Here is a 22,887-nt window from a genome sequence, read left to right as displayed (position 1 = left end):
CCGATTAATACGATTCATCATCCCGTTTAATACGCCATCTGACCTCGCGTACTTCAAAAATGAGATTCGCGAATTATTTTTAACGAAGAAAATTCGGTTTATTTTACATTAAAGTCGAATAAATCCTATGACATCGTAGAACAAATTTGCTATGGTAGTGAAAAGAAAATGATGTGCAGGGTTTTTTGAGAAGACATTGGGGTAATTATAATTAATAAAATTGTCTATTTAATCGTAAAGGCAACTGTTGCTATTATTCCTATAGGTAATTGTGTATAATTTAACAAAAAAGAGCAATATTATGTAGAGGATATTTGGCAAATAAATAAAACAACTATATTAACAATATCACGTCAGTTTAATGCTAACTTGATAAAACTATGGAATGAAACAAAATATAACAAATAAACACAATGGCGTTTATAAATACCATTTAAGCTAAGAAAATAATATTTACAGTTTATTTATTAAATAACATTATAGATTTCGTAATACTCAATATATCGTACACTTTCGCACCCATCGTTATTAAAACATTATCCACTAAAAATATACAGAAATCGCAGTTGCCTTTGCCTTTTAACAGGCAAGTATTACTTAAGTGACAAAAAAATTAAAACGCTTGTATGTTATGGTAAATTCAGCTGAATACTTTAATCCGTACTTCGTTATAAAAATTGCAAACAGTGGATTATATGCAGAATCAATAAGAACTATGAAATTCTTTTGAACTAAAAATAAATCTCAATATACAAGCCGATAGCATTGATACTAAAACCTGACAAAGGCCGTAATGTTCTTAAAGTGCATCTCATTGGCCCAATGAATGCCAATATCTATAAGTCCTCGACTTCTATTTTTGTTAACAATCTTAATTCAACAAACGACTTATACAAGTAGAAGTAGAGGCCTGTTCCCAGCTGCGGCATAGTATAATACAGGGCTGACATACAGGGGAATGAGGAAATCTAAATTGTACATACATAATATGTCATAGATATTTAGAACTATGTGTGAGCTCAGTTGCCACTTCATCATTACAGCAATCACATCTGACATTCACGACACAATAGATATAAAAAGTATCAAAACTGAACTGGCTTGAAAGGCAAGCGCGTGTTACAACGCAGTATAGTGCAATAATTTTTAGATTTAATCACTAACTATGACTATTACCATTAAACCACGGTTCTTGTTAATTATAAATTAGTCATTATCTAATCATATCCTACATCTTTAACTAACGACGCCGAGCTATGTAGGTTTTGACAGTTTAGATTAGTAATCTCATTTTCTTTTACCATACATTTTCGATGATATTTAGTATCTTGATAGTTGAAGCAACGATAAACTTTTTCACTCCTTTTCATCAAGCAGTTGTGATATAATATATAAATGATTCTAGCTAGTCTATATCTGAATAAATAATTAGATATTGTCAAAATCTACTTAGCTATAATGTAATCTTTTTAATTATATACCTATGAATTTAAATGTTATTCAAGACTGGCCATTCTCCAGTAATAGATATGTTTTCTTAAAATATTGTGAGTGTAAGCATGTTTTGCGTTTAAACTTAATTATTGTGAAAAAATTACCTTGTGTAATGAGAAGAAAAGTTTGGCCCTATTAATCTATGTTCTAAAATTATATGCAGTACAATTATAGTCAAGTTTTATAATAAATATAGTCGATATTATCGATATAAAGTAGAAAATTACGGGCTTGAGTTTAAACTGATTTATGAAAACCATTATACTTTTATCGAGATAAAATGAATAATTATTTGTTTAAAAATGACATCGATAAATTTCTTTCCCACTTATAATTAGAAAAAAAAAAATGTAGCTGACTAATTGTAAACAAAAAAATGTTATATGTCATGAAAATATTTTTATAAAGAAAATCCTTAGGAACTTGTATATAATTATTCATATAATTATATGTATAAGATAAGTAGGTAAGACAGAAACGTAGCATTATATATGCGTATGCCAAAAAAATAACGATACTTATGTGTGTCTGATCCTAAAATGGTGTAAAGTATTTAACAGTCAATATATTCATTTTGGAATTATATTGTTATAAAAACAAAGAGGCAAATTCAAAGAGGCCGTACTGCATATCGATAGTTTCCTGACTATAATAACAATATGTAATTTGTACACAAAAATAATCACAATAAACACTTATTAAATAATTTCATCACTTCTTGAAAACATAACATTTCCTATAAATTATATTTAATTATAAACGATTACTTTAATTAATAAGTATTTTTAAATTAGCTCGATATATTTTTTTCGTGGAGATATTTTGTTTCATTAAAATATTAAAGAATTAATGTTTTCAGTTCACAACAAAGTGGGTTGTTCTGAAACTGTTTAAGAAAAAAATGTACTGCAATTATTAATTATGATCATCGATTGAGTTATGGTGTGACTGCGAGTTGTGTCGTGCCTTGAGTAGGGCGGAGGGGGGGGGGGGGTTAGTCGAAAGCACTGCTAACATAAAAAGAAAGTACTGAAGATATATGATAACATATGGCAGCGAGACGTGGCCTCTCACTATGGGCCTCATTAGGAGGCTCAAGGTCACTCAACGAGCTATGGAGAGGACTATGCTCGGTATTTCTCTACGAAATCGAATCAGAAATGAGGAGATCCGTAGGAGAACAAAGGTTACCGACATAGCCCATAGGTTTAGCAAGTTGAAGTGGCAGTGGCCGGGCATATAGCTTGAAGAACCGATGGCCGTTGGGGTCGAAAGGTTCTAGAGTGGAGGCCACGTACAGGAAAGCGAAATGTCGAAATGGACGACTTGGCTAAGGTCGCAGGAAGTCGCTGGATGCAGGCCACTTCCAACAGGTCGACGTGGAGATCTTTGGAGGAGGCCTATGTTCAATAGTGGACTTCCTGTGGCTGAGATGATGATGACTGACGATATTGATTGAATTTGGTTTACAATATTTTAAGTGTTACGATATTTATTTATAATTATACAGTTAGTACATTATTTTATACGTATGGTATGCATATATTATTTTCATATTAATTTTAATTTATAGAATCACGAAAAACCAGATAGTGAATGACTTAAAAATAAGTTATTAAATAATACTTAACTAATAAAAATTTAGGGTTAAACGTGAACTAAGACAAATATGCGCTTAAATAATATTAAATATAATATCTAAAAATTAAGGATTTGAGCTACTCTGATAACAGGGTTTCGACTTCTTCCTCATCCTCGTCAATTTCTGAATCAGGACTTAATCTGCTTGGAAATTAACTTATAGGTACTATTTATAGCAGTATCGAACATCATGGAATTCAATAACTTTCTACCGGCACGATGTCAAAAATTGCTTAACAAACATAGACATTTAATTTCCATTAAATTCGCTCTCAAAGGTCTGCCTGGAGTCAGTTTTCAGTTGGCAGACAGTAAATGGGTTAAAAGTTTAAATTAACGGATTTCCCGTCATCCCATTCTAAGCCACCTTTTATTGTATATCATTTATGAAGGCTACATATAGTACGGTACGAACAATGCGTAGACGCAAACGTCGATGGCAAGCTGTAAGAGTACAGCAGGTCTTCCCACTCCCGACCCTCACCGCCAGCTACCCAAGACACAATATAGATCACGGTCAAACAATATTAAATATAAACTATTATATTACAAATGAGGACTAAAAAAGTTCCGTAAATGCATATTTTCAAGGTTCAAAACATATTTTTTTACAGTGTAATTGACATATTGATCGAATGACTTAATATACACGAGTAAGTAATTTATTGCGAATGAAACGAGTATATTTTTGGGATTGAGGTTAAGAATATTTATTAACCATTTAAAACATTTTACATCGATAATTAATTTAGAAGCCAGTACACATCTCCGTAATATTTAACAAAATAACATATCTCCATTAGATTTTAAAAAAAGAATCTATTTCACAACAGAAAGTATATAAGACAGATATAGGATCTGCCAAAAAGAGGATCCGACTTGACCAACTAACTTTGATAATCCCTTGAACATAATCACAGGATGAATACCTCACAAAAACCCCTGCCCACATCCAAAGGCACGTCACAAGCGTTTTACCAACGTTCAACACATCGACTCTACAAAATATCTCCACAAAAGCACATAGACATTAATTCCCCTCTATACATCATCGAACAGTCCTCTCGGAGGCATCGTCATCTTATCCCTACGTCCTTCAAACTCCGTCCGTAAATTCGACATAGTGCTTTCCCCAAAGCGTTGTTCCAACTCGTCCTCCAGAGTAAGGCTGGGGCGGTTGTACGGGACCTCGGCGCGTTGGTATCCCGTTGGTTGGTTTCGCTCGGGACTGGGTGTCACGTAGTAATCTGAGTCGACGTCGTTTAGCAGCCCGGTGCGGGCTGAAATGTGATCACCATGCACAATAACCGAATTTAGTGATCGTGAAGGAAGAGACACTGTCCGTTTGTTATACACGTGACGGTTGAAAGGAATATTGTATTTAACATTATTTTTTGGATTTTAGGGCCGGCGCATATATGGCGTAGCGCAGCACAGACTTCTTTTTACTGTCGAACTATTATCGACTTTGTCTTTATTGAAATAATATTGAAAATCCATTAACAAAAAAATAAATTGTATTACATCCTATTAATTGATTTTGAATATTATTTCAATGAAGACAATGTCGATAATAGTTTGATTGTAAGAAATTCTCATGCGCTGCGCGCCATCATATATTCGCCGACACAAAAATTTTGAATGAACGATTCCAATTAAATGAATTGCAGTTATCTTGTTAAGTATTGACTGATTGTTAAAGTTAAATTATTTTTATAAAAACATGTATGTTTCGATAAAAATAGTATCCTCTCAACCTACACATGTAGAGTGTCTTTGATAATTTTCAAAACAATTATAAATTTCAACTTTTTGAAATTATCAAAGACACTGTTAGAACGGACGACACAAAAGCGTTAAAAAGAAGTGCTGTGAGGATCAAAAGGTGCTCATTAACACATAATGGAAGATGTAACAGTGATGTATAAAAATTCCACCACCTTGAAGTAAGTTGTTCAATAACATTTAACAAACAATAAGGTCTACATTCGTACCTTAATCCCAACACCCAAACATTAACTAACAAATCACAACCGTTTTTTTATAATACTTAGAGAACTAATTTAATTTTTAAATATAATTATTTTTAGATAAAAAAAATATACTTATAATTCGTAAATATAAACGATTTTGACGTTGGTTAAGAATTTCAGAGTGAAATTTTCCTAATATAAAATATATAATGAGTTCATAAACTCAAACATTACTAAATAATATCTAGAATTACCTACTTTACAAAGAAAATCCTTTCATATCTTAGATACCCTATTTTTTATTTAAAAGCCTCAATAGTCTATAATAACTAATATAGTTAAAATATTATACAAAAATAAGTTCTACTAAATCCACAAAAATAAATGTAGTGTCTATACATCGTACGGATCAAACAATTGTGCAGTCGTATTACCTGCGTCGTGCGCGTCCCTGTTGGTGCGGTAGTTCGCGAACCGCTCGTTGTAGTCGCGGCGGCGCGTCAACGATTCCTCCGCACGCTGACGCTTGCGCTTTTCTATTGGAAAAGTAGATTATTAAATATAAATAATATATTTATTGGTAGCAACGGGATTATTATTAGTTTTTGAATGAGCGATAAACGGACGAAATTAATAAATGATTAATCTATATCTTCGATCGTGGAAAAGGGCCAATTAGAATCAAGCCAGAGGCCTAGCTACCGTCGTATCAATGTTTTGGGACCCTAATCTCTACATAAGGTCACACCAGCGGGGAGTTGGCTTGTATAGATGCTGGGGCCTTGAAAGGCTCTCCGGAAATTTTGATACTAAGTCCATCTAGTATAAGCTACTTAACTGAATAAAATTTAATTGTTACTCTGACATAATAGTACACTAAATATGATATCGATTATCTGATATTTCAATAGCATTGTTATTATACATATTAGCTGATATAAAATTATAGCTTTATTAGAAAAAAAAAACAGTTTTGAGGGCGTCACTGTTGCCTTTTCGCTTTAAAGATACCACACATTTTACCACGATATGGCGACGTTTCTATTTTCCTAGTTCGGCTACTTACCTCGTTTAACAATCTCCCTGCCTTCATCCACCAAGTCGGTAGTGAGTTCGTCATCGCCCACAAACTGTTGGAACCCGCACAGAGAGAGCAGCCTGCTGCCGAGCGAGAGATAGGTGGCAACGCACAGCAACACCACCAACATGGGAAAGTAGATGTTGAAACCCTCCGCTATGATGCCAAGCACGTCCATGTGGCCCATTATCTACGGAATTATATGACTTAATAGGTTATACGCATATTTAGAAATATTTCAAAATTTCCTTTCGTAAATTTCATACAACCATAGACAGATTGTAATTATTCCTCATCCATTTAATCATGCTCTTTGTAGAATCAGAACTTAAAAGTTAAATCGAAACCAATTACGGACTAAACAAACAAACAGGAATAATGTGATATATATATATATTTTGAATCATCATTTCAACAATTTTATAAATATAAAACCATTCGCGTTTAAATATATACTGATCAATATGTCATTTTGTAATGTACCTCACCTGAGTATAATAAGTCTCCATGATTCTCTCTTTGATAATATGAGAGTCCATGTGAATCAGACTGAGGAAGTTAAGGCACATAGCCGGCGTGAGTCTGCAGACCATCATGCCGGAGAAGATGAGTGAATACTCATTGGTCTGGTGGTGTGGGGCCAAATAGTAAAGGTTCAGCAGACGGATCTTCAGCACGGTGGAGTACGCGCAGTAGAACATGTATGCAATCACTATTGTTGACACTGTCTGAAAAGGATAACAAGATATATTTTTATCTAATATTGTGGTGAGTAATAGGTATGTAATACAAGAATGAAGATGGTTATGGGTTTATGTAGAGCTAGGTATGTGTTAGAAGTAATTTTTAAATGCAATAGATTAGGAAAAACTTCACTTATAAAAATAAAATTGATAACACCTTTACCTAACGAATAATGCTCGGATATCGATTTCTAGTCTAAGTAAAACTTATTTTAAATTGTCTGTGTAACCATCAACGCAAAAGAGGTTCGTTATATAAAGGTTATATATTTATTATAAAAATCTTTACAATCTATCCTAGCCTTATTTACTATCAACTGGTGTATGAGGACTAATACAATCAATCATAGCACTTACCACAATAGCAGCATAGTTATAAGTGTATTTCGCTGCGTTATTAATGTTTGCGAATATCGACAGCACAGGTTGTTTAGAGAAGAAAGTGAGTTCCGACCACACTACCGCCACGGACATGATGCCAGTCACCACAGCCATCGCCTTCAGGAAGTACTGTTTGAATAAGCATTCCCAATACCACTCTGAAAGAATAAATATAGATTACCAATGTACTCACTGACAGACATGCTGTAAGATATAACGTATTTCAGCGAGTATCGTTGGTGTAAGGGTAGGTACGTCCAAATATGGCGAAATATGAGGCGTAACGTTTGCGAGCAGTTGCGGCATTAGTTCACGCAGTTTACTTGATGGCTTTATATTATTTAATTCGATCCTTATACACCTAATTGTAAGGTTGCTTTTGACTATATATTACAATAACAATACCATAGTTCGCGCGCGCGCATCTAGCGAAACCTACCCGTACGCGAAAGGACGCGCTCTAACAAACAGCTAACGTCAAAAATATCGTATTAGTGTATTTCTGCAAACCCCTGTACAGTATAAGACCGGTTATATTAAAACTTTCTTACCCAGTATAGGCGGGTATAAAATCCTCTGCAGCCTGGGTCGTGGCGTGTGGAAGGTGTGCTGGAACCGTTTGTCTGGCGAGCGTTGATTGGACGACACGTCTTCCAGATGGAAGATACGCTCTAACATCAAACCCCACTGGGTCTCGGTGCGTTGAAGCACGTGTAGTGCTTTGATCGTCTAGAAATGTGAATAAACATGAGGAGATTTTACAATGACTAGATTATAGCTATGTTTTAAAAATGAATGAGTTAAAATTTTAGAAAAAAATAATTAAGCTCCCCAGATAATGACAAAAAGACCACGAAATTAAAGAATATTGATTTAATAGGACTACAAAAAATTATAAGTGTAAATATTCTATTGATGAAGACATACCTTTTTATGTAAGTTGACTAGAGATTTTAGAGAGGGCGACGTGGGTCTCTCTGGCGGGGCGCGCGAATTAAGTCTGTCTCGTAATTGTATGGGTAGTTTCTGAACGATCGTTTCCACATGTCGATGTAGGGGATGTCCAGCCCCAACCGATGCCGTCACTGCGTTTAAGCTCTGCGAAAAAAATTAAAAAAAATGTTAGGTCCCTCTCAGTTATTGTAGTTAATAGTACTTGGTCAATGACTGTTTATTACAAAGATTTAAAAAATACTCGATGTTGCTTGCGGCTTCGCTCGCATGAATAGCGTCCTTGTTACAAAAATAGTTAAATAACTGTAGTGATACATAGCGTTACCTGAATGACGCTAGCACAATCTACGTTAAAAATCAGTGTACAAATTTCATCCAAATTCATTTAGCAACTTAGTTCTAACAAACATTCTAACACTTATATAAATAATATTAGTTAGAAGTAAAATATAAAATGGAAATAAGCACTTACATCTAAAATATCATCCACAGTTTCCTCAGCCTCACACTTGTCAGTGCTCAACTTAGCTATTTTGAAATAACTGTATGTTAGTGTATAGTTTTTCTTGGCATTATTCCACAAATTTCTAGGCACTTCAACCAGTGCATATCCAAGAAGCAGAATCAACAGGAAGAGACCCCAAGTATTACTTGCTGAAGATGCAATAGCCTTTATTTTAGAACCGTCTAAATATACACCAGGTTTTAAGGCAATATATATAAGTAGAATGCCACATATGAAGAGGTATGATCCATAATAAATTGCATTATCTACTAATGCAGATTTGAGTTTGCCTTTCACTGTGAAGTCACCAGCTTTGCTGTATGATTGCATCATTGGCATTATGAGCCTGAAAAATATGAAAAATTAGTCTGGTATTTTAAGAAATCATGTGATTTAACTAGTAATGCTAAATACATATACATTTTATAGTGTGTTAAATTTTAAATCAGTGGTCAGTGCCAATGACCTAATTGAATCCTCTCCTTGAAGATCTGCAACACATTCCTCTAGAGAAATGGTTGTAAATAGTATTTCTAGGCTTATTTGTCATCTCTGCTTTGTAAAAGGATAAAGAACTAGGAAAAATAGGCATATTGTAAACAATTTTGATTATCCAAATTGTTTTAAGTAAAAGGATTGTACAACATTTGATTGAAATGTTTTAAAATTTCTCTGATAATGTATTATCTATAAACCAATGTATTGTTATATGGTATCTTATCAATATACACATTTCCCCATGAGCAAACTAGTGTTACCAACATTAACAAGAAACGGCTTACTTGTTATCAATAACAAAACATAGACTCAAAGTGATATGAAATGTATGTTGTTGCATGGAATGCCTAATAATAGTTGAGGTTTCTAATGCACTGATAGCCGATAAAAAAAAAACAAGAAATAAATAATACAATTATAATTAATCATAACAAAAGAATTTAATATCATACTAAGTATTGTATAAGATCACAAAGGATATTATGTGCTTAATTAAATATAAGTCATATTATTAAGCACTGCTATGTGGCTAGTACAAAAGACATTGCTCTATTAGCATGAAGATGACATACAAGATTTTGAACACCAAGTTTATTTTATAAATGAGCAAGCATAATAATTGTAAATATAACCAATTTGGTTCCTTAAAATGTTCAATATTTGCACAAAAATAAAGTTTTAATTTGTAGTGCTAACTACAACTATCCTTAATAAGTAAATTTGACTTGTTGGGACCTTACATATCTATTAATGAATCTTAATTGAATTATGTGTAGTATTATATGTTCATTTTCATATAACTGTCACCAATACCATAATTCATTACAATACGTAATGTATTAAGGCTTTGCTTACCAAGTGAGACACTGAGAGGTCCAATACACAACCCGCCACAGGTTTGGGAACACATTGTCCGGCACATAGCTCCATGGTTCCTCACAGTGATGGGCTGGTGGAGGTGTTATAGTAGTCTCATTGCCTGTAGATGCTTGTGGTGTGGTTGGATCTATTGTTGCATTCTCTTGTAGACATTGCCGATAAACCGTCTGAAACAATAAAACAATAAAGCGAGTATTCACTTATGACTATATTCATTTCACAAAAAGTTTTAGGTACTATATATTTTTTTATCTATGGGCACAGCAACGAGACTCCATGCATCTGATGGTAAGTGTAGTGAGGCCAATAGAATGTCAACTCTTGAGAGATGATTACCCCTCAGTAGTCGACATAACTATGCAAGCCTGTTGGAACTGAATATACAGAGGCAGATCTCAGAATGCAACACACTTAAGAGGGCCACTATGGTGGGTTTTAACACTTTGTTTTTGGTGTTTGCATTCCAAGTGGATATAAAATATATACTAACACCTAACAAAGGACAAAATGGAAAAAATGTGTGATAGTTAAATGATTTCTTTTGAAATTGTTAACCTGCATAGTATGTATGTCATATTATCTGGGCTCGATATAAAGGTTTTCAAACAGATTAGGAGTAAAAAAGACTTGAAAAAAAAACAGTAGATTATTGTTGCTTAAGTAAACAAAAGGATGAGAGTTATTTGTAGCAATTATATCGAGTTAGCTGAGTGAAACTCACCGAAGTGACGTCCAGGGGCAATATGAACATAATAACAAATGAAAAGTACCATGCTGTTAGCACAGACACAGTCACTATGATATGGTTCCTGTAGCAGTCGCCGTATCTGTACAACAGCGTGGCCGCTAATATAAAAGCGGAAATTATTTCCACTACGAACAGCGTGTAAACCATCTTGGCGAATCAGTTTTTCTCAAAAGTTAGTTTTTCTTTGCAGTTTTCTGTTTTTCTTTCCAATTTCTCGCCGCTTCGTGCTGTAATTGCTCGAAGCGTATTTGTGTGTTAGATTTCAAAGGCAACAATCTAGGCCGCTCAATTTCGTACTCAGTTGGACATTCTTCGTAGAACAATACTCCCGTCTCGGGTAAAATTGGATCGAACTCAATACTTGAAGTCTCCGCTGTTTTATTGGATTTTGACATATTTTTAGGTACAGCACGACAGTTGCGAAAACATTTTTATTTATTGAAGTGAATAGTTTTTATGAAATAAAAATAAATGTCAATAAAACAACACAATTTGTACAAATCACCAAATTATTTGTGATATCATCACAAAACTCAATCAATTATAAAATTTAACCTTTGTTTCAGATTCAATGTTATAAAATGTTATCATTGCACGATACACGTATCCTTTTACTCTGTCATACTTATGAGTACGACGTAAAAAAATTACGGCATCTCTTTCTTTATTTGTTAAATTTAATAAATTCTGAAACCGGAACACTACTACATCCACAGATTAAAGTAAACAAATGTCATAACACACATGATATCACAGAACAAGAACAAGCATGTTCTGAGTATGATATGAACACAATAGATAATACATATTTATTATTGATGCGTTCTAATTTTCTTAAATATAATTTGCCATTTTAATTTGATTTTATATAAATAGCAATTTAGATCGGTTCATATTAAATATTTAGAGCGTTATAAGTTATTATAAAAACTGCTCTGTTATTTACAATAACTTTACAATGTCATCAAGATTACCATTGCGCAAATAGTGTTATGATATTTATTTACGGCGTTCGCTGGCCGTGCCGCAATGTTGGCAGTGGTGCTGCCGCCGCGGCGCCATGGTCCATGTGTTAATGCCGTTACTAGTAAGCAAATGTGACTGGTGGGTGAAAAATTGTGGGTATTTTTTATTATTAAGGGATTCGTTGTACTTCGGACAGTTTTTGAGAATTTGAAAAATGAAATGATAATAGTTTTGGCAAATCAAATTAAAATGGCAAATTATATTTAACATAATTAGAACACATCAAAAATGTATATAAGTACCTCCATTTACATAAAGATATTATGTTATCTACTTACAACATAATAATATATTAAATGTGTAATATATTATATTTTTAAAATGATTGAGAGCTATAATCGTGAGACATAAAAGAAGAATCTTTGTAAGGTACAACGGACCTGATGTTCCGTAGACCGCAACGGACCACTGTATTTTAGATGTCCTTGCCTTATTGTCCGAGGTACCAACTTTCGAGTCTAAGGTACCAACTTTGGACAATAAGGCAAGGACATCTAAAACACACACACACGTATTATTTCAGATGGGGTAGGGAGAGGCGCGACTATCAAACCCACTTTTCACCATGCGTATTGTGTCCCGTGTTGTGATAGGGGGTAAGCCATATCGGATACATATTCCAGACTCCGGGATGATGCTGAGAAGAAAAACCGAATATCACTTTTCCCGACCCGGAATCCGAACCCGATGCCTCAGAACTGTAGTTATACTACGCATGCAATATAATTCAACATCGTTTTTGTATATTTGTTTGTTACTTAACTGGAAATTTCAATTAAGCCCCCACTCTAAAAAAAATACATTGTGTGTGTGTAAAGTTAAATTATTTCATGTATTGAAGTGGTTTTTAGGGTCAGTTTTACTTTTGTGAAAAAGGTTTTATTTCTTGCTTTTTTGTTTATTATAATATACATATTTAAAATTGAATTTGTTTAATTTTACCATCAATTGAACCCAATACAAAATAAATAATTTTACTTCTATTACATTTTGAAAAAATCTTTGCTGCAACCTCGCAGTTTAAGCTTATACAAGCGGCTTGGGTATGAAATACTCTCTGTCTGTACCTGCGGCGGCGTCGTGTGACGGGTCGGCCACTTCCCTACAATATGGTTGAGGAGGCCGATGGCTGGCACATGCGTCATACTCGTGAACGGGTGCTGCTTGTGTGGATTGTTCTGCCCATTTCGCTTACTACTTCTAATTGCTTTAGGTGCTAAGAGGAAATAATTATAAGCATAATAAAAAAAAATCATGATTCCTGAGAGGGTTGTGCAGTCATATGAAAAATTTAATTAATTTATTCCTTATTTTATGAGCATATAAATGCACTGCTCTTAACAAGAATAAAAAACCAATTGTATTTTTTTTCTCTCCTCTTTTTATCATGTTACTTTAAACTGATTTTGAAAAAGCAACACCAGATTTTTTTGTCCGTTCTTCTCTGGTGAAAACTGCTCTCTGAACTGGTAGTAGAGTTAATATTGACGGAATCTAAATAATGTATAACATTTTACAGATTTAAATAAATCATTTCATTTCAATATCTTGAAACTAAGTATATTAAATCCAACACAAAAATCCCCAAAATCTTATTTGCCCCCTCTGATTTGCGAAATTCGGGATCTTATACCAGTGACATTAAAAGGAACCATTACGAAGCTTTACAAAATCGAACTAAAAAGAATTATTTAAATCAGAACAGGGGTTCAAAATTATGAACAAAAAAAAAAACAGAAATTACGACGAATAGATAATAAACCTTCCTCCTTTGGAGTTGGTTTAAAAATCGGATTACTGCTCATGATCATTGTTGGTTTTCTTCTATGCCAAAGCAAGTTTTTTTGGTAACTGGGAACCGGGGGTTGATTTAAAACTACAATTTATATCCTAAGGTACAAACTATAAATATTTCTACGAAAAATTAAAATTTCTTTTCTACGTGTAATTATATGGACTCACTAACGGCAGCGACTAATAATTAAAATTTTAGCAAGCAAAGAGACCTTGTGTTACAAGTAAAGGAATTTAGTTATGAAAGCTAATTAAGTATATTATAAATTTTCACGCAAGACTCCGAAGAATAAGTAATTACAAAACACAAAAAATTAAAAAAAAATTGCTAGGTATTATCAAATATTGCTCATACTTGCTCGTTTTTTCTATTTTAAGGCGAATTTATTTTTGAGACGACTTTGAAGACTCCGCTGGTAATGTTTGACAAAGACATGTGACTATTGGAAACAAATGGTTTGGAAAGCGGCTTATCGGCTTTACCTGGGATCCTTTGATTGAATGAACCTTTGATGTTCGTATAAGATTTTCCTGTCGATTCACAATAGGAAGAGCGTGTCTGAAAGGGCAAATGTGGGATTACAAACCGTTTCTTATTTTTAGAAAGCTAGGTTGGTAGGACATACTTATTATCTTACACTACACTACTATAAACACTACACTTCAGTAGTTTCAATAAATTTCTTTTCTAAGATAGCTCGTTTGATAAAATAACCCTTTATTAGTTAGCCTGTGACTGTATTGTTTTTCGCCGTAGTAGTTTGTAAGTCTGTGAATGATGTAGGAAGATAGTTCTCTTATAGAAGTGTATTATGAAATTGTTCAGGTGGAGGTAATTAACTAGATTGGCATCGGTGTAACTATGGAAATTTCTTGAGAAGGCAGTTGGCGAGAGCGAATAAAAAGTCGCACATACCTGCAACGAAATGTCTGCACCACGGGAGACCTCTGCCGGCTTTTTCTAGCGTGGGCAATGACGTTCTACGGTGGGTGCCGACCACCATTGCTACCCTTCGCTACGCCCCTGGTAGTAGGTATTTAAGTTGTAAATCGTATTGCCGATTGCTGACAAAGGTAACTTGGTTTAACCACATTTAACATTTTGGAGTGTTTTATGCCTTCGATTAGGATAAAGCGACGATTTGAAGTCGTGAGAAGTGGTTTCCCACAGGGAGTTCTTTACGCTAAGTTTATTTTGAGAGCTACATAACTATTAGGTACAGAGACTTGAGACTACAAATTTTATGTCATTAATTACGTATTACAAGAAGGTAACATATATCTAGGTATTTACATAATTTAATTAATTTTGTTACGTAATCTCCTTCGTGACTGGCTAATGGACAAATTTTGAGAAGAAAAAAATTAATGATAGGAACAGCGGCGTAGTCTGGACTCTTGCCGCCCGACGTGGACCCAATACTTGCCGCTCAAGGTATCGGGCAAAAGCAAAAGATAAAGTCATAAAAAAGCTACGCTAGGGCTGATCATTGCGAGGCCTTTTTCTTTGTACCCCTTGCCAGTGCCCAGGACGGTAGTAATAAAAAAATATCTCCGATTTCAACAATTTCGTAGGGAAATTGCTCAAGATGTGTTAGTAACCGTAGTGGTCTATCCATATTGGACATCGCGCGAAGCCCAAGTAACTTGCAAATATATTTTATCGGTTACTATAAGTATAACTTGACTACACGCGGGCGCAGTCGCTAGCAAAATATTGTCTAATATACTTAGAAATAAATGCTGCAAAACAAATCACTAGATATAAACCAATTGCGATTGACTTTAATAAGATCGCGCACTTTTATAAATGAAGATCAATATTTGTTTATTAAAATATTTATACAAGTGTGGTACACATTCTATTCAATGAAATATACCTACCTACTTTGCACGCAATCATGTGACACTTCGTGGATACCTAACAAAAAACCAGATATTTGTGTTTTTTTAAACTGATAATAAATTCTTCTGCGCACTTCCTTTAGAGACACGAAGGGATGTGTAGATGATGCCACCATGTACTTACCTACAGATAAATCAGTTGTTTTAAAGAAAGCTTTAATTCGGATCCTAAAATTGGTTCTCCTAAGCGTCTCTGACAGAAATGTAAAGGATAAATCAAATTGTATTGTGTTTATTTTAGATTTCACAATGTGTGGTGCGCATGTCGACTAAACGAAAACATCTACCAAAAGTCGACGTCACAGTAATAATTACTCAGGTGGATTGTAATTATAATTGGGCAAAATTCTAAACAATGTTATCAAAACAGTAATACTATAAACATCACAATATGATGGGTTTAATGAGAAAGTTAACAATCAGGTACGTGTATAATAATAATGTTTTACATTTTACTTGAATATTTAACATCTATGCTTACGCGGTTTTACGAACGGTTTGAAAAACAAACGAAATAAACATGTTGATAAGTACCATCAAACAGATAATATTATGTTTGCCTGTTTATCATTAAGCAAATTAAAAGAAAAGGATCTTCTGAACTTAAGGGGTTATCGTGGTATATCTTCGTATAGGCTTCATTAAACATTATATAAAAGGTGGCCCTATTCAACCTTTTGACTGTAGCTACCTACTTAGCGTAAACAACGTTCTACCAACGTGAGCATTAACATTGTAAATGAATAATCGGACAATAGAAATCTGTGTACACAGGTTTTTCTGTTTTCTTTGTGTTCTAATCCATAGTTTTAACAATGCCGAGGGTTCTGAAATTAACAGTTGTGTGTGATGTTAACGTCGATGTAGCCGACCATGGAGTACCAAGTGAATTCAATTTTCATTTTAGTGTTTTGCTTTATTATAGTAGGTGAGTTTGTTTGTATATAAGTAGATAAGAGTTAATTTAACAAACGTCATATCGTTTCACATTTATCTTGCAAATGTTTAAAGTGTGATAAAAATGTTTGCCACGTTTTCTCATTTACTGTGGTTTTCAGGCAGTTATTGTAGTGATTTGTACTTGTGAAAAATTAACATTACAAATATCACACTCGGGTAAATATGGGAAGATCTAAATATTTCAACAACATTTCAGAAACTATCCCGTCCCCCGAGGAAGCGGGTCGATATGGAGCACAGCCACTCTCCAACTGGCCGAAAAATGCAAATCACACCCGACAACATCAAAATTATCTACGACCTCAAAGCTTTTATCCAACAGTGAATAGTAATCGACACAACAATCAAGATCATCGTTCTTTTGAACGGAATTATGATAACCGTCCGGGTACAGTGCATGGCTCAGGTGAAAGGCGGCCATTTTATGAAGGCATAAACAGTAGAAGAACGAATAATCAACCATCTCCGTCTACAAATACAAGTGGCACAAATACCCGAGAGAAATCGATTGATGGGGAACTGCCACCTTATCGTCGGAGACGATATGAATATGATGACAGAAATAATGGGAGACATTCACCACATATTGAAAGACAACAGTCTGCCGATAGACCTCATCGTGCTCCGAGAGTGCCATATCAACGATCTATGTCTGAAAATTTTGGTAGTCGATACAAAGATTTCACACAGCCTCAACGACAGAGTTATTTTGAAAAACCTGGGCTAAATAGACCCGCGTCTCCTGTCAACTTTAGATATCCAGCCCAAAATCGCGTGTTGGATCCAGTACCTGAAGATTTGCCACGCAATTCTCCGCCAGAAGTACCTGTTTCGACTCATCACAGTGAGTATTTACCCACGATCATAATTTTTTTTTCTTTTTATTTTTCAATATTAATAGACATTTTTTTGTCTAACAGGACTCGAAATAAATAAAATGTTACTACAACCTAAAATCCAAAAGTACTTAGAGTCAAATCATAAACGATATCTTGTATTACATATGGATGGAACAGTTGAACATGTGGATAGCTTGGATTCGTTAGTTAAAAACTATCCTAATTATGTCATGGTTAAGGCAGGAGATATTATAACAAATCCGAAAAATAGTTCTATAGAGCTAATATCGACAACGCCCAGAGAAGAAGTTTTGTCTCCCAACATACCTAAAGTTATGCAACGAATTGCCACAAATCAAAATGAATTTGCTACATATGGATATAATCCAAGAGTTCCGTATGTTACAGAAAAGGCGTATGCACAGCCGATTAGCAGACCAGTGAATATTCCAAACGAAGATGATAGTATTGTTCAACCTGCAATCATGACTACGCCTGTTTCAAGCGACACTGCATTTTTTTCTGAAACAACCACTGAATACGACTATGATCCTACGCATTTAGTTGAAACCACAACGGAGTACGGATCTCTAACATCATTGTTAGAATCTACCTCAGAATATGATGTATCAAAGCCATCTATTACAACTACCGAACTTACGGTTTCCATTCCATTCATAGATAGAGCAGAAGATGACGTCCCATATTCTGACTCTACTTCGGAATTTGCGCCTTCTAGAATTCTAAACACTGTTACTATCAGAGAGGAAACATACACAGAAAAGCCTTTAGAAATTCTGCCGGAGAATCCAATTGTTGACGCTTCACTTGTGGTAACAATGCAAAATTATTCAACTATGGAACCGACTACAATTATTCGCAATGATGAATATTTACATAATGACATTTTGACTAATAATACTTTTGCCCCTAAAATAGAACCAAAAAATGATATAATACCTATGCTGCGTGGCTTCTATCCTTCAGCATTTGGCAAATTTTTAAGATCACATTTTGGACCAACTGATCATATTAATAAATTAAACTCAGCACATAATGACCAAAATGCAAGGCGCACTGGAGAAGGTAAATATAACAAAATATAAATATGAAGAATGATTAATTATCTAAATAGTATTTTTCCAAAAAAATAACACTTATTAGTAGCAGTTAAAAACATTATCTGAAATGGTTACTAAAAATAAAAACTTTTAATTGTAAATTGGCTTTTTTTCAGCGGAATCAGCGACTAATCCATTTAATGCTACGGATATATTAGATGCTATTACAGAGTTGACTATATCATCTACTACAGAAAAAGCAGACGTCTCATTTTATGATGACACAAATACAACTATTGCTGTTTTAGAAGATTCAATTTATACTACATTAGGAGAAACATCTAGTAAATTTTACGACCATCAAACCATGTATTCAGAGACACCTTCTACAAGTGAAAATGAAGGAGATACAAGTACTTTAAATCCATTTATTAAAAAAAATGATAACCAAACATATCGTTTGAAACATAAAATCAAAGGCCGTCGAAACCAGACACATAGAAAAACTACTGAAAGTCCGATTAACCTAGTGGAAAACGATGATTATACTACATTAAAACTGCACACTACACCCAAAGATATTGTAAACCCATTCTTCCCATTTAACGAGCCGCATAATGAGACCGTATTTGTGGATGAATCAACATCTGCGACAGAAACCGACACACATGATGACCTGAATCCATTTTTGGAGAATCAAAATAAAGACGATACGAATCCTTTCTTTGTAAGTACTACGACACAACATCCAAAGCAACGCAGAAGAATTAGAAACAAAAAAAGATTAAAATCAATGGCTAAAAATTATAATGGAACCAATCCATTCATAGCGAATCTTACAGTTGATAGTGTGATTCCTACTGAAAGAATACCCGATAAGTTTGCTGATTCATGGAATGAAGGTGTATCAAATCCCTTTATGGATACAAATCCCTTTGCTGAAGATCTTCATAATCCATTTATTTCCAACGTAAGCGAAGCTCCGAATCCATTCACAGAATATGATAATATTACGTTATCACCAAATGAGACTACGGTAAATAATAATAATCCAATAGTGCTTCAGGAAACAGAAAACGTTTATGCAACTGATATCGCAACTATGCCCTTTTTGCCAACTGAAAAGAGTAGTTTCGAATTAACTACAAAAGCAATTTCAGATTATACGGTTTCCGAAGATTTTGACGAAGTTCCTACAACTACAGAAGGTGTGACGAAGTTTTATATTTTGTATGTTTAAATACTAGCTTTGCTTTAAGGGATTATGTGGATTTTTATTAGCGAAATAATGCTCAGAAATGCGCCAGTAGTTCCAGAGATTAACCTTTTTTAGCTTCGTTAGACCAATAGTTTGTAAGCAATTATTAACTAATTCATTTTTATTAGCATACTATTCGTAACTTAATGCGTAGGTTCATTGTATTAAAATAGAATATTTATATAATTTTCAGAAGTACTACTCTTAACCACAACAGAGAAGCCGACAGTGTGGTTTAAGATGGACGGGGATCTCTGGGAGAAACTGTCAAATGGAAGTGTGCCGTACGACGTCGTGTACTTCTTCCAACTACAAGCAAAACCATTAGTGGAGAAAGATGCTAAAACTACAATATTTCCTAATGGAACAATTGTTCAGGAGTTTATTGAGACTGTTTGGGAGCGCGAAGGAGGTATTTATAATATTATATTATAGAATATGTTTTTTTTTATACGTTAATGACAAAGTGACCCCACTGCCCCTGATAGCAAGTGGAGTGGGTTCCAATAGAATGTCTGCTGACGACAAATGATATCCCCCCGACAGTCGACTCAATTATGCCGGCGACAGACTTACGTGTGTCACTATAGCAGGTTTTAACATCTTGTGTACGGTGGTCGCTCTCCGGGCGGATATAAAACATATCTTACCACCAACAATCATTGTGAATAGCTATTCATTGTCAATTTTTTTTTCGCATAATAAGAATCCCAGTAGAATTATGGTTTGTTCTAGGTTGTAGTATAACCTATAAGTTAATTTAAATTCATCTATAAGTGAGGCTATTCTTAAAATTCATAACATAATATACATATAACACCTAACACTCACATCTTTATAACATTTGAGTTTATAATAATTTATTAACATAATAGTAAAGATTTTATATTTATAATTTAAAAGCTTAATGAGATTTTTAACGAAGTTGCCTTGAATCAAATTGGATAATCTAAGAACAGTACACGCATGAGATTACTTTACCAATGCAAGATGTTTATAAAATGTTAAAGCCGATACTCAATGGCGAATAAAGTTTTACGATAGCATTTACGACGTGCTGACCGGTGAATCTCACTTCAGGGACCTTTGCGCCTAGATTTAAGATGGTGGTACATATATTTTTATCCGAGTGTTTTGACCCAACATTATGCGTCTACCTTCTGCAAATGTAATGAAGTAGCTCATGTCTAAATTAACTCGTGTTAAATTTTTGTTGGGATTTCGAGTCAATCATTGTAAGGTGATTATAAATTATCAAGTCCATTTTACTATTTATTTCGTATTATTATTTAGTTATTGTACTTTTTCAGATCCGGCCCCATTATTGGTAAAGTCAACTAAGACAGTCTTCCCTGATGAGGGCGCATGAATATTGATATTGTTTACAATAAATTGTACATTGTAGGTACAATACATACATATATAGTATCACGCCTCTATCCCATAGGGGTAGGCAGTGACTATGGACTGCCACTTTGCACGATTCTGGTATACTTCTCGCGCTTCCTCCACCTTCATTAATCTTTTCATGCATTCCCGCCGGTTCCGGGTACTTTTGACCTGGCCTTTACTGAGAATGTCAGATATCTGACATTCGAAGGTTCGGTGCGGTCGACCCCTACTACCGGCTCTTCCATGCACATTCGCCTTATAAATCATCTTTGACAGTCTCTTATCAACCATCCTATCCAAATGACCAAACCACCTTAGCATACCCTTCTCAATCTTAGGTACAATATCATAAAACTATTTTGTTATTAATAGAACTTAATTATTATTTTGATAAAATCATATTATTATATTGTCTAATCAAGTAAATGAATACAACACAAATCTTCTTTTCTTATTTTAATGTATTTATGAATATTGCTGGGGTAATATAAAATGATATTTCTTTATGAATTATCTTCCGTGCAGCTGTAAAGGACTTCAGGAAATTAACGGAACAAGGAATATTCTTTTGGTATTACTTAGTTAACTTGCTTCTAATATGTTTAAGGTACCAAAAATTTTCAATTTTCTAGCGAAAGATAAGCGTAAATAAAATGTTTGTGTAACTTGCAACAGTTTTTCCATATGGTGGTTTACACGACAACATGTGCGAGATTTAGATGAAAATAATTATTAGCATGCGGCGTCGTCAATTTGAAAATCCAGGCAAATCTACAGACAGGTGTAGCCCCCCTTTCAACGTATACAAAGTGGCGTCTTTGGTCACAGAACACAAACTTGGCTCCAGTGGCATTACCTCCTAAAATCTAAAATGTAAGTAAAGCGCTCAAGTCTGGCTATTAAAAAATATATAGTTTATAAATAGTTGCTAGTTGCAATAACCTATTGAACTCCGATAGGCGTCAGACAGAATTAAACCAGTTAGACTGTCTTGCATTTTGCTGAATTTTTTATGTGCGCGTATAAGGTTCGAGTCATTTGTCTTTGTGCCGAAACGGTCACAGCCCCCTATAAAATCTAACAAGATAGCTCCGAGAATAGTAAAAAGAAATTTTTAACTTTTTGCGTCATAAAAGCCGAGAATGGTTTTAATACGCCCGCAGCCTTTCTAGATGAGTGCTTAAAAATGATGGCTAAAAAAATGCTTTTTAAGGTAACAAGAATCACGGTCGTAAGAAATGGTTACCTCTTTGTTATGAAAAGTGTTGATGTAATAAAATATGGCGTAATAAATGTTTTCCTTTTCTGTTGTCATTATTTTAATTTCAATAATGTATTATTACTAAACTTGTTTAACATTAAACCTCATGTTAGTTTCCTTACTTAAAAATAATACAAATGTGTGAACATGTCATCTGCAAATTGAATTTTAAATGTAGAGTTTTTGTACACATTGTTCTGAAGCGTAATAATTGTTTAATTTAAGTAGCAAACCGCACCCTGTGCGTTATGATGCCGCGGTTAGTACTTAAAACAGACATTAAAATATTTTCATTAAAACGCTTTAAACCTACGCATTACTCGACGCTATTATTTTATAGACATTCCCCGTGGGTGTAGCACGCTTTCAAGTACATGATTATTTGAATAGGGCATTTATTCTATTTTTATATTGAGTGTATGTTTGAAGAAGTTATTTGTATTATAATCTTTTGTAATAATGCGCAAGCTAACAAATGATCTATACATAAATTGAGA

General features: G+C 34.2%; 2 protein-coding genes and 1 long non-coding RNA gene across 8 annotated transcripts; 1 reads left to right on the top strand and 2 right to left on the bottom strand.

Moving 5' to 3' along the window:
• Positions 1-339: 339 nt before the first annotated feature.
• On the bottom strand, positions 340-11,480 carry LOC115447516 (LMBR1 domain-containing protein 2 homolog). 2 transcript variants are annotated; one of them, XM_030174619.2, is made up of 10 exons: positions 10,868-11,480; positions 10,123-10,313; positions 8,737-9,115; positions 8,238-8,408; positions 7,862-8,039; positions 7,287-7,468; positions 6,675-6,914; positions 6,175-6,376; positions 5,543-5,644; positions 340-4,415 (listed from the first exon to the last, which is right to left on the bottom strand). In XM_030174619.2, exons 1-10 carry the CDS (start codon positions 11,039-11,041, stop codon positions 4,177-4,179), a joined length of 2,058 nt encoding a protein of 685 aa, XP_030030479.1. In that variant the 5' UTR covers positions 11,042-11,480; the 3' UTR covers positions 340-4,176. The 2 variants fall into 2 exon arrangements, with proteins under 2 accessions (XP_030030479.1, XP_030030480.1); XM_030174620.2 differs by having other exon boundaries at positions 340-4,382.
• A 1,329-nt stretch (positions 11,481-12,809) lies between these two features.
• LOC119190748 lies at positions 12,810-16,135 on the bottom strand. Of its 2 annotated transcripts, none has more exons than XR_005113080.1 (3): positions 14,631-16,135; positions 14,198-14,273; positions 12,810-13,136 (listed from the first exon to the last, which is right to left on the bottom strand). It is a non-coding gene; the product is annotated as an uncharacterized LOC119190748 (long non-coding RNA). The 2 variants fall into 2 exon arrangements; XR_005113079.1 differs by lacking the exon at positions 12,810-13,136 and having other exon boundaries at positions 13,425-14,273; positions 14,631-14,738; positions 15,009-16,135.
• Positions 16,136-16,422: 287 nt separating this feature from the next.
• Positions 16,423-21,280, top strand: LOC115447515. Of its 4 annotated transcripts, XM_037443386.1 has the most exons (7): positions 16,423-16,547; positions 16,776-17,423; positions 17,500-18,504; positions 18,656-19,627; positions 19,658-19,687; positions 19,931-20,149; positions 21,048-21,280. In XM_037443386.1, exons 1-7 carry the CDS (start codon positions 16,493-16,495, stop codon positions 21,104-21,106), a joined length of 2,988 nt encoding a protein of 995 aa, XP_037299283.1. In that variant the 5' UTR covers positions 16,423-16,492; the 3' UTR covers positions 21,107-21,280. The 4 variants fall into 4 exon arrangements, with proteins under 4 accessions (XP_037299283.1, XP_030030477.1, XP_030030478.1 ...); XM_030174617.2 differs by having other exon boundaries at positions 18,656-19,687; XM_030174618.2 differs by having other exon boundaries at positions 16,425-16,547; positions 17,827-18,504; positions 18,656-19,687.
• Positions 21,281-22,887: the final 1,607 nt, after the last annotated feature.

The sequence above is a fragment of the Manduca sexta genome, chromosome 26, assembly GCF_014839805.1.
Source record: "Manduca sexta isolate Smith_Timp_Sample1 chromosome 26, JHU_Msex_v1.0, whole genome shotgun sequence".
NCBI lineage: Eukaryota > Metazoa > Arthropoda > Insecta > Lepidoptera > Sphingidae > Manduca > Manduca sexta.
The sequence above is the reverse complement of the archived record's forward strand: the minus strand, read 5'-3'. Positions and strand labels throughout refer to the sequence as shown.

What these genes read in the sequence shown, in the direction of transcription:
- LOC115447516 (XM_030174619.2), bottom strand. Translation starts at nt 11,041, where the DNA reads ATGGTTTACACGCTGTTCGTAGTGGAAATAATTTCCGCTTTTATATTA. An exon ending in TTTATACCCGCCTATACTGG is followed by an intron (nt 7,469 to 7,861) that starts GTAAGAAAGTTT and finishes TTATTCTTTCAG; the next exon opens with AGTGGTATTGGGAATGCTTA. An exon ending in CAGGGAGATTGTTAAACGAG is followed by an intron (nt 5,645 to 6,174) that starts GTAAGTAGCCGA and finishes CTTTTCCAATAG; the next exon opens with AAAAGCGCAAGCGTCAGCGT.
- LOC115447515 (XM_030174617.2), top strand. Translation starts at nt 16,493, where the DNA reads ATGGAGTACCAAGTGAATTCAATTTTCATTTTAGTGTTTTGCTTTATT. An exon ending in GTTTTGCTTTATTATAGTAG is followed by an intron (nt 16,548 to 16,775) that starts GTGAGTTTGTTT and finishes ACAACATTTCAG; the next exon opens with AAACTATCCCGTCCCCCGAG. An exon ending in TGTTTGGGAGCGCGAAGGAG is followed by an intron (nt 20,150 to 21,047) that starts GTATTTATAATA and finishes GTACTTTTTCAG; the next exon opens with ATCCGGCCCCATTATTGGTA.